General features: G+C 36.2%; 1 protein-coding gene across 2 annotated transcripts in view; it reads left to right on the plus strand.

Moving 5' to 3' along the window:
* The first annotated feature begins 8,107 nt into the window (after window positions 1–8,107).
* The window catches only part of LOC128662430 (carbohydrate sulfotransferase 1-like), a 62,805-nt gene continuing 55,609 nt past the window's right edge, over window positions 8,108–15,303 (plus strand). The window contains exon 1 of one of the 2 annotated variants that reach the window (XM_053716215.1): window positions 8,108–8,255. In XM_053716215.1, coding sequence (XP_053572190.1) covers window positions 8,108–8,255 — 148 coding nt within the window. The remainder of the gene's footprint in view (window positions 8,256–15,303) is intronic. The other variant, XM_053716216.1, reaches the window with a different exon arrangement.

Below are 15,303 nucleotides of genomic sequence, written 5' to 3' on the forward strand. Positions count from 1 at the left end.
GGAAGACCGCTCCTGCGATACGTGAAGATGTCGCAGCCTGGATGAAGAGTTCACAATTTATTTATTTATTTTTGTAGGAAACAAGAAAACAGGAGTTCTTAATTTCCATAAGATGACCCTACATCAATGGGCAACCTTATCTATAGTAATTTTCAGGGACTAGAGGCTTGCTACAGAGAACATATTTTATTAGAAAAACAGAGACTTTTTATTTTGCTTTTCCTGTCACTACATTATTGTTTAATGCACACATTCAAACAATATAAAAATACTAAAAATATTTATGTAACAATAGCAATTAATTAAATTAACAGACCAATGGCCGATGTAATTGCAAAAATCTAGAATGTTCTGAAGCAACGTAAGCTGCTCCGGAGCCCTTGCGGGGCAGGTTCGCACATGCAAGCCTGCTTCTCGCAAAGTAAGAAGCAGTGGTCATTAGACACTCTTCATCACCTATGAGGTGGTGAAGAGAAATCACAGAGAGTTTGCTTGCTCTGGGTCATTGACAGTCCATTATCACGCGCGATTGGCCACACTAGTAAAGGGGCGTGATTACACACTCATTGGAGTGTGTAATGATGCATACAGCCCAGCGGACAAACAGGTACATGGATTCCACAGTACTTGACTATATAGGGGGGAAACAGATTTTTTTCTGCTGCTTTCCAGGTCTGTTGCAATATTCACTATACTATAAAGGTAGCTTTCATTATTGTAAGGTTTAAATTGCATTCTTATTTTCGATCACCTTTTTAAACATTCTTTGAGCAGCTTTGTTTTTTACATGTTATTATACAGACTTTTTGTTGTTGTTTTTTTAACTCTCATTCTACGCATTAGTTTTTATATATCATTCAAATATTGCTTATATTTCCTACCCCTGAAGCCCATTCACTGTCACGGCAGCTTATTGCCCCAGCACATGTGCACACATCCACTTCCATTTTGGATCTCCACGGCCATCTTCTCACCTCCCCTGTTCAAACATCAAGATTGCACCAGCATCTCGTTAGCTGTCTCCTCTGGAAAGCATGAAACAAACAATGAGTGCAACAAAGATAATTTGTTTGAGTTTGTTGTCACCGAGTTGAGCTTTTACACCTTATAGAGTCACTCTGCACTATAATCATTTATTTTTGGCTGCTTGCCTAAATTTATATTTGGCTTCGCCTGCATCACATTGTAGTGCAGAAGCTCGTTGGCTAGCTGCCAAAAGCACATTTAATTAATTAGTTGCCAGGACGTCATTTATTTCTAACTGCCTGCTTAATTTATATTTATCTACTTATTTAACTGTTTGTTGTTACAGCCACCAAACTAAGAATTTGCTAATTATTATTTTTCCTATTTAAGCTACTGTATTTTTAATACTAATTATTATACTATTTTGGACTCATTATTAGACATTTAAAACTAAGGATGCTGTTAAAGCCAAGATTCAAGAGTATATTTTTAGTAGGCGTGTGCATTTGGGTATTTGTTTTAGAAACAAATGCCAAATATGGCCACGGGTAACGGCATTCTGCTCTTTTCGGAGGCAAATTTATTCTTGTAAAAGTGCAACACACAAAGATCTGGATTTTCACAGATCTTTGTTTGTTTCACTTTCACGCTAATAAATCTGGCTCAAAAAAGTGCTTAATGTCGCTACCCGCAGCCATATTCGTCATTCTTTTATAAACCAAAATGCACATGTTTAATTTCTAGTATATTCAACTAGTTTAACAAACAGCTAAAATTTGATATGATCCAGTCATACTGTAAGTCCGAAACACATATCCTTTTAACCTCTAGACTACATTATAGAGGAAACTCTTTACCCTCTGTTCAGGGAACAGAAACACTGGACCATCTTCCTCAGTCCAAAAGGCAGACCCAAAGGGAATGTGTATTTTCCAAGCTTTCTGTAAAGAAAAGAACAACAAAAAAACATTCTGCATCATACGCATAATTAGGTCTATGTGTCCTCAGGCATAAAGGAAACAAAGAAATCTCCAGGTCCTGATCTGTCCTCAAATTCTGAAGATATGAAGATGGGACTGAAGTCTTTAGCAATAAATCCAAAAATCGTCTAAATATATTTCTGTAACTGATCAAGAATACTTACTATCAATAGACATCTAGAAAACGTTTATTTAATCTGGATGATCTTCAACACCCCAAGTCATTAGGTTAACCCCCTCGTTACCAGAAATTTCAGAGGCGGGGGGAAGCACTTTTGCTATCAATCTGTTTAAACAGAAATAGAGCTTTTTGATTTTTTGATTTACCTATGAAATATATGTATATTGTTAAAGTAGACAACCCAAGGTATTTATCTAGGACGATTTTCGTGTATTTGATGACACTATTTGGCCGCAAGATATGAAGATATAAAAAAAATTGCTTACGTTATCGCAAAATTTGGGTTATTTACACTACTACTGCAGTCATACGACAAATGGTTATAAAACCTTCTCTGTGATCCCTTGTTTAGAAATACCAGACAGGCAGGGCTTTCCCATTGAATGCCACTATTATAAGCTGTGCACCTTACTTGAAATTCTTGACAGTAAAGGGGTTAATCAATTAGCTTTTAAGGTTAATTTTCGATACAAAGTAGAGATGGCCCTCCCGTCTGACACCTCCCTCTCTCTGATCCCTACCTGATCTTAGGTACTTTCAAAACATCTGCCAGTATACAGTTTAGGGCTTTTTTAAAAATAAAAAAATATTATTATTATTATTACTTACCTTGCAGTGTAGTGATCCCTCCTCAACCCTATCACCTTTTTTGATCCCCACCCCAAAATCTCTTTAATCATCCCCCCTCCTACAAGTGGAGGCCATCTTAGGTACTGGCAGATAGTTTATGCTTTTGTAATTCATTGGGGGGTTTTCTGTAGTAGTGCCCCCTACCTCCCCCCCTCCCCGCGATCATTAATTAGGGTACTCCCCTTCCATATCTCCTTTTGCTGTGGCTTCCCATCCCTTCCTTTCCCTTAAAAAAATTGTATGTAGCATGGGGCCCCTCCCACTACCTCCCCCCTCCGCCTCTGTGTCACCCACCCACCTCCCACCTTCTGACAGAGCTTTAAAAATATGCCAGGAAAAGCTTCTAGATATGGTTTGTCTTGTCACCAACATTTTTCAAATAACTGAATAGGCCATTAATGATTCCATTGATTTATCAACTACAAATAGAAACAACGAAAAATAAATTGATATAGTAAGGAATATTAAAAAGAATAGATCCAAACTTCCCCATATGTTAGTTCTCTCCAGAATATATCAAAATTAGATCTAGAGTTACGCAAAAAGAGCAGCACTCAACTAGGGAATTTACAAAAGCAAAATAAACTGCCCTATGGCCAGTTACCACTGCAGAAGCAGCCTCACTGTGCCCATAATGTGCCTTTTACAGAGAGCAATGTTCATTCTGGTCCTAACTAAAAAGCTAAATAAGACAGTCCAGCCCTGAAATACTGGGTATCTGCATCTGACAAAAAGACATGGAAACTTTAGACGTACATTTTGGCTGTCTGTGTCCGTCTGTGGGCTTCATCAGTTCCGCTATATCCCTCTAGGTACATAAGGCAATGGGTCCACATGTGGTTTCACTGCAAGTTTTGTCAAAGATAGTTATATAAGCAATATTTTTATTATAAAAACATGGCAAATTTTATCTTGTTATTGCTCCATTATTTATAAATAAAGGCATTTATATTTTATGAGACAAGAACTTGTTAGACCATTGAGAAATAAAAATATTTTTTGCTTTTTCTGTAAGACAAAACCTGGCAATTTACTTGTCTATCAGTTTGGTCATAGTCTGGCTATGTTCAAGAGGCATCAGCTTCATAATGTACTTGGATGATATCCTTTTCATGTTCCAAGGCCTAACTTTGATTTATCAACATTTAGAAACAAAATTAATTTATTAGAAAATTAAGGATTGTAGATCTACTCTTGTTCTCAATTCATATGTACTTGATCCTCCTATTACTGAACTTTAGAATATCTAAAATAAACCAAAAGCCTCCCTTATTTTCATTTAATTTAATTGTAATTGAAAGCCAGTGAAGAACAATCCTGGTGGTTAGGCCATATTTAGGAGTGGAACAGGAGAGCTATCTTTTTTAAAACACCATAGTTGCAGTACTCAATACAGTAGATGGGGATTTAAATGGAACCAATTACCCACTAGAACTAAATACTAAAAAATATCATGTATATTGTTTGGAACTCCTAGGGAGTTTTCTAGCAGTAAAATAAATTTGCAAGATCCAACATCTCTATATCCATACTTCTTCATGTGGGCGACATTTGCATCGTTTCAGATTAACCAAATCTGCAAATCTTTCATACTTTGCTAATGGTTTCATCTATAAATGTCTGGACAAGAAAATTTCCATCAGACCAGAATATCTGCTGGGTCTTTCTAATACCATCACTACCTGTTAAATTTCAGCAGCTTGAAATTCAACAGAACCTTTGGGTTCCATTCAATTCCTTTCAGTTTAGACATTATTGCATGACCCTTGTTCCCCTTGTTTCCACGTGAGCCTTCAGGCTTGCCGGAAACAGCAGCTATGAAGCAGCGGTCTTAAGACCTATACGATCGGGCTGATTGACACCCCATGCTAGTGGCCGATTGGCCGCAAATCTGTAGGGGGCGGCATTGCACAAGCAGTTCTGGTGAACTGCTTGTGTAATGATAAATGCAGACAGCGTATGCTGTCGGCATTCAGTGCTGTCTGTTGGACATGATACACTACAGCATATCATGTCGGACAGACATTGGTAAATCTACCCCTTAGTCAATATTCAGTTGGTGTCTAGACCCAGATCTGGCCACAGTTCTCTATATTTTTGTGTTCATATGTAATAAATATAAGCAGCTTTTCCCCTGTATGCAGTTTTTAAGAATTCCTACATGTTTCAAACTCAAATTATACAATGTTATATTTTATAGTAAGTGCAAGTGTAATGGACAGTAGATAAACAGTTAATTTTGTTATAGTTATAAAAAATATACATAATAGACACTGCAGAAGCTACCTCATTTTGCAAATCTCTCTTTTCCATACTTAGGATTCTTTTTCTCAAAAGTAAATAGTTTATATATTTGTGTAAAACATTTTTATTTACATGGGGTAGCAATTCAGGTTTGTGGCACTTTACTGCCACCTAGTGGCAAACTCACTATTTCTGACTGATTGTACTAGTCCAGATTTGTTGAAGGGACATGTGTAATAATAAAATACTGAAATTCATAAGGTTTCATGATTTGACTAATGTTGCTTTATAACTATGTATTAACCTTAAAACAGGGTTAAATTCATTAAGGGGCATTTATCAGCTGAAAATAATATCAATACCTAATCCATAGAAAAAGTCACTGTTTGGATCCGCACTCCAGGGACATCCCCAATATAAACAAAGACTGCTTAAATGCAGATAGTAGGTGCTGGAACCTTCATGGACCCCCTCCAAGGTCCAGAGCTGATATAGCATAGACAAGAAAAGAAGGAAGCACACTGAAAGGAAACACCTTTATTGGAGCAATGTTTCAAGGCTACTTGCCCCTTTCTCAAGCTTGAGAAAGGGGCAAGTATCCTAGAAACGTTGCTCCAATAAAGGTGTTTCCTTTAATCAGTGTGCTACCTTCTACCTAATCCAATCAATAATTTACTTTGTGGTCAATTGTATTCAGCACTTGCTCTCTGTAAGTTGTGTGCGTGCCTGCACTGTGTCTCTAAACCACTGGTATTCAAACCTGTCCTCAGACCTCCCTGACAGGCCAGAATTTGAGGACATCTGAACATGTGAAATTATCAGCTGATTAGTAAACGTGGTTATTTTACCTCCTCTCACCCAAAGTAATCCTCAAAATCTGGCCTGTTGGGGACCGGTTTGAAAACCAGTGGTCTAAAGTCACCAAACCAATCTCCCTTCTTAAAATTTGAAAGAGACCAAGCAGGAAGCAACAGCTTCTGAGATGGCTGGGGGATTCACAAACTGATTTTCAGTCACACATCCGACAAACAAACTGATCTGACACTGTGATAGTTCCCATGTGTACACTGAGATCAGTAAGTGTGTTATCAACTATCATTTTGAAAAAAGCATTATTGAAAATACAAAATGGTATTTGTCCTGTACCATATTTTATTATTATGTTATTTTACAAAATGATCAAAGTGTTGCCTTTTTTCTGTCTGATGATTGACATGAAATCTTTTGAGAATATAATGTCATTATGGCTATGACCTTAGATTTAGACTCTTTGCATGCAGCATTTTGCTTTAAAGGGCCATGATACCCAAATGTTGAAACACTTGAAAGTGATGCAGCATAGCTGTAAAAAGCTGACTAGAAAATATCACCTGAACATCTCTATGTAAAAAAGAAAGATATTTTACCTCATAAAGTCCTAAGTATTCACAACCCATTGTAAAGGACTTTAAGCAGCAAATCAGTATGGCTGTCCCGGGACCTGCAAGGGAGCGTGCTTCATGCACACTCATTTTATTTCCCTATTCAGTTTAAGGAAGTTTACTATGAAATCTCATGAGAGTTAAATGAAATCTCATGAGATGCCAATTGGCTGCTGTTCATTTTTTTCTTTTTTTACCTGCAGCTGGGCTGAAAGATAACTTTTTACACAACACTTAAGGCTATGACACTTATGACACACTGCAAGCAGAGCGGCACGCAGCGTGTACATGCGGATGTGCGCGCTCGGTGTGTCCTGCCTTTATATCTCTGAGTACTCTGCGTAGCTGAGCGCTCAGGGACGAAATATTTGATCTTCAGAAGCGATGCGACGCGGAGCAACTGCTTCGCCTCACGCTCTATCGCTTGCAGTGTGTCACAGCCTTTACTCTAGTGAGCTGAGGAAATTGTGAGGTAAAATATCTTAATTTTTACATAGAGATGCTCAGGTGATATTTTCTTGTCAGCTTTTTACATTTATGCTGCATCACTTTCAAGTGATTTAGCATATGAGTATTATGTCTCATTAAATGGGCAGAAAAATGCAACAAGAAAATGCTTTAATGTGATAGGGAATTTTATTATTTCACTGTTGCTTGACCTCTGAAATGGTATTAAACACATAGTTAAAGTCAGCTCCAGAGCAGCAATGCACTACTTGGAGCTTGCTGAATAAATCTGGTGAGCCAATGACAATTGACAATTGTGTGTTGTCACCAGTCACCAGCTAGCTCCTAGTAATTTATTGTGGCTACTGAGTCTACCTAGATATGCTTTTTAACAAAGGATAACTTAAGGGAAAAGTAAATTTGATAACAGGAGTACATTTTAAAAATATCTTTTAAATTGGCATGCTCTATCTGAAGCATGAAAGTTTATTTCTGACTTATAGTACTTTATTTTCTGTTACTCCTGCTTAGATAGAGTTTTAGTACAGCTTATATAATTGTGGATTTGATGAATACAAATGTTTTTTTACACTAACTATATATTTTCTAGTTTAGAAGCACCAGTGCATTTTGTTACTGGTTTATATAGTGCAGTTACTATTATATCATGTAACAGTTATGTTTGTTTTTTAATGTCAGTATCATATATTTAAAATAAAAGTCTTGGGGGCCGATTTATCAAATGTCGGGCGGAGATGATCTGCTAAGCGGATCATGTCCGCCCGACATCACTGAATGCCGACAGCATACACTGTCGGCATTTAGCATTGCACAAGCCCCCTGCAGATTGGATCGGGCTGATTGCTGTTCGCCACCTCAGTGGCGGCGGACCTTTTAAGGAGCAGCGGTCTTAAGACCGCTGCTTCTTAAATCCTGTTTCCGGTGAGCCTGAAGGCTCGCACGAAAACAGCAGCATTGGGGCCGATTAACCACTTGGTAAATCGGCACCATAGAGCAAACCTATATTTGCTGTTGAAATTATTATTATAACATTTTAATGTTGACTTTACTATCCCAGTAGACCTCCCTTTTCCTTGACTATATTGTGATTACATCTGTGGTTTGTACTGAAAGCAGCAAACAGTCTTTAAATATAAGTACTGTTTTCTCTTTGCCAGCTTATTGCATATGAAGAGGGATCGGACATATGACTGAAGCTATGTGAATGTGGCTGAATGATGGAGTGTTCCTGGAAAGCAGTTCTTGTATTAGTGTTTGCTTCCCTGGGAATCCAGTACACTGCCATTAAATCCCTGAGAACTGCCTTTAATGCACCTTGTCAGGAAATGGGCGTTGAGAATCGCTGTCTACAAAGAGAAATTAAAGGTAAGAGAACATTTTTAAAATATGTCACAGATTACTTTAAAGGCATATGCCTCCCTTCCAATCCAAATTTTTCAACACAATGTTTTTATTTGTTTTGTAAATAAATATTGAAACAAATGCTCATGTAAAGGAAAATGAGAGACCATCTAACACAACTTATAAATGAACAAATGTACAGCACCATCTGTTGGTCAGAGATGTGTATTTCTCATAAAGTAGCGTCATGTACAGCACCATCTGTTGGTCAGAGATGTGTATTTCTCATAAAGTAGCGTCATGTACAGCACCATCTATTGGTAACAGTGAAAGTTCGCAATGGAGGACAAAGCACTTAGGTAGAATCCGGCGTATGTTTAAACTTTAATGTTACCCCTTATAAAAAATATGCTGTTTTCAGTGCTCCGTACCTTAAATTCACTGCTATTTTCATATGCATAGGTTTTCTATTAAGAGTAATTAGTGTTTTGAGTATTTTGATAAAAGCTTGCCACCTTTTAAAGGGACAGTATACACCAATTTTCATATAACTGCATATAATAGACACTACTATAAAGAATAATATGCTCAGATACTGATATAAAACTCCAATATAAAAACTTACTTAGAAGCTCCCAGTTTAGCTCTGTTGAAAAGGTTAGCTGGAACACCCACTGAAAGTGACTATATAGCAAAAAGTGCAGACACCCTTTACACAAACAGGAGCAAGCTGAAGTAGGTAGAAAACAGTCTACTTCTAAACCTTTGGGGCTTGGTTAGGAGACTGAAAATCAGTGCAATGTTATTTAAAAATAAGCAAAACTATACATTTTTATTAAAAAATATATACCTGTATAGGCTATATAAATGGATCATCAAAATATTTATGCAAAGAAAACTCTAGTGTTTAATGTCCCTTTAAGTTGTGATAAAAACAGTGAGATCTGTAGGTCGTAAATATTTAGAAAATGACACTGGGATCTGAGAGACAATTTAATTCTCATCTATGGAACGCCCATGTTCAGTCTATTTTATGATTTAAAAAAAAAAAACTATTACACTTTGTATTTTGTACTTCTAAGTGTGAATTTATATGTGTTTTTTGCACATCCAGGGTACTTCAATCACAATTTATGCTGTCTACAACAAGACAAATAAAAGAAGGTGCAGCACAGTTACACTCAAAGGGATATATAAGAAGATAACAGTGTACTCACAAACGGTCAAGCACTAGATTGTGTTTAGTTGCACCTGCTGGGATCTCTCAGTGCTCCAGCTCACTGATACCAGGTGTGGAGTCAGCGACTCCCTGCTTGCCAGAATGACAATGATATAATGAATAACAATGATGTTACATGTAACCAAATCCAAAGGTTAAAAATTGTTTATTAAAAGTTGCAACATCATATTAAAAACATAGGAGCAGATGACATTCACTCCTATTACAGAACTGTTACGCGTTTCTCAGCCGTGCTGGCTGTTTCATAAGGCATAGGCATATCTGTGGCTAATGCTTTAGATTTGTTTGCACTTGATGGTCTATTTAACCTCTTTGTGGACCACCAAAAAAAGTGCAGAAATTGCCTCTTTTTCCACAGAAAGATACAGAGTGATTAACCCTTTATTGCCAACAACTGGTATACAGTGATTAACCCATTCATACCAGATGCACAGACTCCAGCTTCCCTATTATTCAGTGCAGCTCACTCATTAAATCCTCCATTCTTAGTGAATCAGCCTCCTCTCAATGTCCCTCATAGACATACAGCCCCCTACATACACATACGTTTGTGAATAGTGAAACAAAACCCACCCTTGTTGACTACCATAATAAAACAATTACAGTCTTTATCTGCAATGTCCATGAATTTCTATTGTTTGACAGTTTGTATTCTAATCATTTCACAGACATAGTTTAGCCTAGATCAGCCATGTCTGTTCCTAGAGCTGCAGTATTTAGCCGCACATTTTGAGGGTAGTTCTATGACATGATGCCTTTCACTCCTATGCTCTCCAAATCATTTATTAACTAGAGTAAGAATTAAGGACTAGCTCGACAAAAGCAGATTGCAGAAATACATACTCTTTAATAACAACTATATAAAAAATATCACAGAAGTGTAATACATATATAAAATGCCTAATAGTTAAAGGGACAGTTTACTCAAAAAATTTCTCCCCTTTAATTTGTTCCCAATGATCCACTTTACCTGCTGGAGTGTATCAAATTGTTTACAAGTAGCTCCTTTACCCTTATATTGGCATTTCAAATTGTTAATTTAGCATGTGGTATCCCCACCTATTCTGAAAGTTTGTGGCCGCGCGTACCAGCTATAGATATGCTTTGTAAACACAGCCAGCAGAAGAAATTACACTCCAGTGGGATATAGCAGAGATAAGGTAATAAAATGTTGATTTTCCATTGTTCTCTCAAAGTACTGGTGATTGTTTTAAGGACAGATATAAGATAAAGAAGCAGGTATATGTGCACAATGTGATTCAGTAATGAGATCTGATTATACCTACAAGCTCAACCTATTTTATTAGGCTGTGGCTTCAAAACACAAAATCAGAGCTTTAATATACAGAAATAAACCTTAAAAAGATAATTTTCATAAATTTTTTACTCTGCAGTTGGTAAAAAAAGCAATTGTAAACACATTAAGGGAAAAACTTTTTTACAGTATACCGTCCCTTTAAAACATTTCATCAATAAATGAATCATAAGATAAAAAAATAATATTACAGTTTCTGATATGTAAATAGCACCTAATGTTTAACTGACACATAATATTTATATAGCACCAATTCTGTCACAGTTAGATTAAATACGAGAGGGTGATCAGATTAATGGATAATAAAATGAGCGTTTGTATTATTAGTTTATACTGGATGTCCAGAATATAAAAAGGATCTCTCAAGAAAAATATTATGTGTGCACTAGATAAGTTAAAAAAATAATAATTTGAAAATGGCCAAAAAAGTATTAGAATGTATTCAATTAATTTATATTGCGAAGATTTACAGCAATGAATAACATAGCTTAAGACTGATCCCAGAAGCCGGTAACAGCTGATCGCTTTAAGACGCCCACGCTGCACCCTGAAGACGCCTACGCTGCATTTTAGTGATGTCAGACGCCATACACATGCAAGAGCCCAAAAGTAAGCGGTCCGTATCCGCATTGCCTAACCTCCACACTGCTGGAGCGGTCTAGAGGATTCCGCAACCATACTTCAAGTATTCTGAATCAGAGGGACAGACGGACAGTCATTGTGACTGACTAAGTAATCAAACATCATAATTTGAGAGACGATCCATTCTCCCCCTGGAAATTCCATATCATCTACAACGCCCCCTCTCTCAACAGAGAGTGAGTGGCATGCAGGTACCCTCTAACTTATACATTGGTTACTATAAAGTCAGATTGACCATCCTAATACCGCCAAACAGGAGATATCTGACAAATCTTTTTGCCATATGCATTATTAATTTACCTTAAAGGGACAGTACACTGTAAAATTGTTTTTCCATAAATGTATCTTAAATGACTTGTTATACCAACTGCAGAGTATAAAATATTTGAGAAGTTGCATTTTAGGGTTTATTTGTGTATATTAAGTAGCTGGTTTTGTGCTTTGAAACCACAGCCTATTACAATGGGTTGAGCTTCAGGTAATATCAGATCTCATTATGTTATCACTTTTATGTACACAGACTTGCTTCCTTATCTTATATTTGTCTGGAACACCAAAGCTCAATACATAGAGAGAACAATGGAAAATTATCATTTTATTACTTAACTATCATGCCCCCCACTGAGAGTGTAATCTCTTCTGCTGGCTGTGTTTACTTAGGCTTGTCAATAGCATATACGCCAGTATCAAAACTTTCAGTATAGGTTGGGAAACCACAAGCTAAATCAGCTATTTCAAATGCTGAAATATGAGTAAAGGAGCTACTTGCAACCAATTTAATACACTCTAGCAGGTAAAAAGGATCATTGGGAATAATTTAAAGGGGAGAAAGTTTTTGGGTGAACTGTCCCTTTAACGATCATTTACTTTTTAAAGATCAATACAAAGTTTAACTGACTCTTCCTATTTTTGTGCTTTTTTAATACATTCTAATACTTTTTTGGCCATTTTCAATTTTTTTTATTTTTTTTTTAACTTAACTAGTGCACACATAATGTTTTTCTTGAGAGATCCTTTTTATATTCTAGGCGTCCAGTATTAACTAATAATACAAACGCTCATTTTATTATCCATTAATCTGATCACCCTCTAGTATTTAATCGAACTGTGACAGAATTGGTGCTATATAAATATTAGGTGTTAGTTAAACATTAGGTGCTATTTACATATCAGAGACTGCAATATTAATTTTTTATCTTATGATTTATTTATTGATGAAATGTTTTAACTATTAGGCATTTTATATATGTATTACACTTCTGTGATATTTTTAATATAGTTGTTATTAAAGAGTATGTATTTCTGTAATCAGCTTTTGTCGAGCTAGTCCTTAATACTTACTCTGTACTACGAATTATATAACTTATCTACCACGAATTTGGTTAACCCCTTTTTTATAGAGTAATACTAATACCATCAATACCATCTTATTCATTTATTTGAGTTAACATGAACAACACATATTAACAGGATTATTATTTTTATATTAGTCCTCTTTTTTTGAGATCTAAATACGTAGACATTTAAAGTGCATTCACTTATTCTATAGTACCAGACACAACTGTCTACTATCCCCATAGTATGATAGCAACATCCACTGCACACGGTAACTGACATTTCCAAACCATGTAACAGAAATAAGATACAAAGGCTCAAAAAGGTGAAATAAAAAGTCTGTATTCAGTAACTCTGTTAGGCAAAAGCGGTTACAACAGGCAATTCAGCAGGTCAAACGCGTTTCAAATGTTTATATATTAAACTTCCTCAGTGACCATCATGCACTATTGCCCATAATGCAGCTCTATTTAAAGGGCAAGAAAACACACTCCCTCTTTAATTAAACCAATCAAATTACAAAAAAGTGCTGCATTATGTCAACTACAAATACTGTGTTAAGTGACAGCAAAATACATTTCTTTATTTAGATAGACTGAAAACATTATGCTACACATAATAATATAATTTTTGACTCACATATTAACTATCAGAAAAGGAATTTAGTTTGACTCAACATAAAAAAAAAATATATAAAAAACTTTACTTAACTAATTAGGTATCCACAAATAGTTTTACATCCCATTCAGAATTTAACCCTATTGGCATTCTGGTATCCAGCTGAAAGATCCAGAAAACCTCTCTTTTACTGAGAGTATTACATCTATTTCCTCCTCTTGGATGTCTGGCAATCAGCTGGATACCCTGAAATGTCAGCAGGGAACTGTCAGAGTCGTGTTCTTTTCTGAAATGTAGGGAGACTGGTGTAGTGGACTCAGGATCTTCTATGGAACGCAAGTGTTCCAAAAAACGATCTTTTAAAGCCTGTGTCGTCTGACCGACATACTGCCTATAGCACCCCCTACAGGTCAGAAGGTATATAACATAGCAAGAATTGCATGTTATATGTTCCTGTATCTTAAATTGTTTTTCATTTGCAGTAGACACAACATTCTGACCAAAGGTAGCATAAGTGCAAGATTTACACCTCCTACTACCACATTTGAAAAAACCTGGTTTAATAGACAACCAATTCTGGCTAGAAATTTTTGGCAACATAGAGGGAGACAAAATCCCTCTTAATGTTTTGCTTTACGTGACACAAATAATACTCCATCCTTAACTATGTCACATAATTTATCATCTGTCTCTAGGATAGGCAATGCTTTACGAATAATGCCACAAATTTGGGCATATTCTTCACTGTACGTAGTGATAAACTTGGGCTGACGAAATCTCTTATCTCCTTCTACTCTCTTTTTCTCAAGTAAAGTAGACCTATCCATATCATCAACTTCCTTTTTAATAGACTCAATTGTCTCTCTACAATACCCTCTGTGTATAAGTCTATTTGTCAATTCTTCAGAGTGTAACTGATAACTCTGTTCATTCATGCAATTGCGTTTGATCCTGATATATTGGCTTTTTGGGATAGAACGAATTGTATGTTTTGGATGACAAGACTGTGCATTTAGGATAGTATTCCCTGTAATCTCTTTGCGAAATAATTCAACATCTACTGATTCATTTGCTATATTAGACACCAGTCTAATATCCAAAAATGGCATGGAGTTTTTGTTAAATTCTAATGTAAATTTTAAATTCATCAAATTATTCTGTAGATATTCTGTAAATTGTTCAATCAAATGTACTGGTCCCCTCCAGACTATCAAAATATCGTCGATATAACGACCGTAATAATGGATATATTCTTTGAAGGGATTTCTATCTCCATAGACGTGGGACAGCTCCCACCAACCCATATACAGGTTGGCATAGGAGGGGGCAAATTTCGCCCCCATGGCTGTCCCACGCCTCTGGAGATAGAAACTCCCCTCAAACAGAAAAAAATTATGTTTCAATAGATAATCAATGGATTTGATAATAAAACTTTTCAGAACATCATCATAATCAGAAAAATGACTCAAAAAATATTCAATGGCCTTAATACCCTGTTCGTGAGGGATGCAGGTATATAATGATACCACATCAATGGTTACAAAAACAAATTCCTCCTGCCATAAAATTTTCTCTAATCTCTTCACAACATCCGTAGTATCTTTGATGTAACTCAAAAGTTTCAGAACCATTGGCTGTAGATACCCATCTATCATTTCAGAGAGAGGCTCATTTAATGAGCCAATTCCAGCCACAATTGGCCTCCCTGGAGGATTGTATCTGTCCTTATGGACTTTGGGAAGAAAGTGAAAAATAGCTGTAATCGGATGCTCAGTATATAGAAACTCAAAATTCACTTCCGTTATAAGACCATCAAGTAAAGCCTCATTGAGAATGGTTTTAAGTTCTCTCTGATAGAAAAACACTGGATTTGATTTGAGTCTCTCATAGACTGTAGTATCTAGTAACTGTCTATGCGCCTC

The sequence above is a fragment of the Bombina bombina genome, chromosome 6 (genome assembly GCF_027579735.1).
Source record: "Bombina bombina isolate aBomBom1 chromosome 6, aBomBom1.pri, whole genome shotgun sequence".
NCBI lineage: Eukaryota > Metazoa > Chordata > Amphibia > Anura > Bombinatoridae > Bombina > Bombina bombina.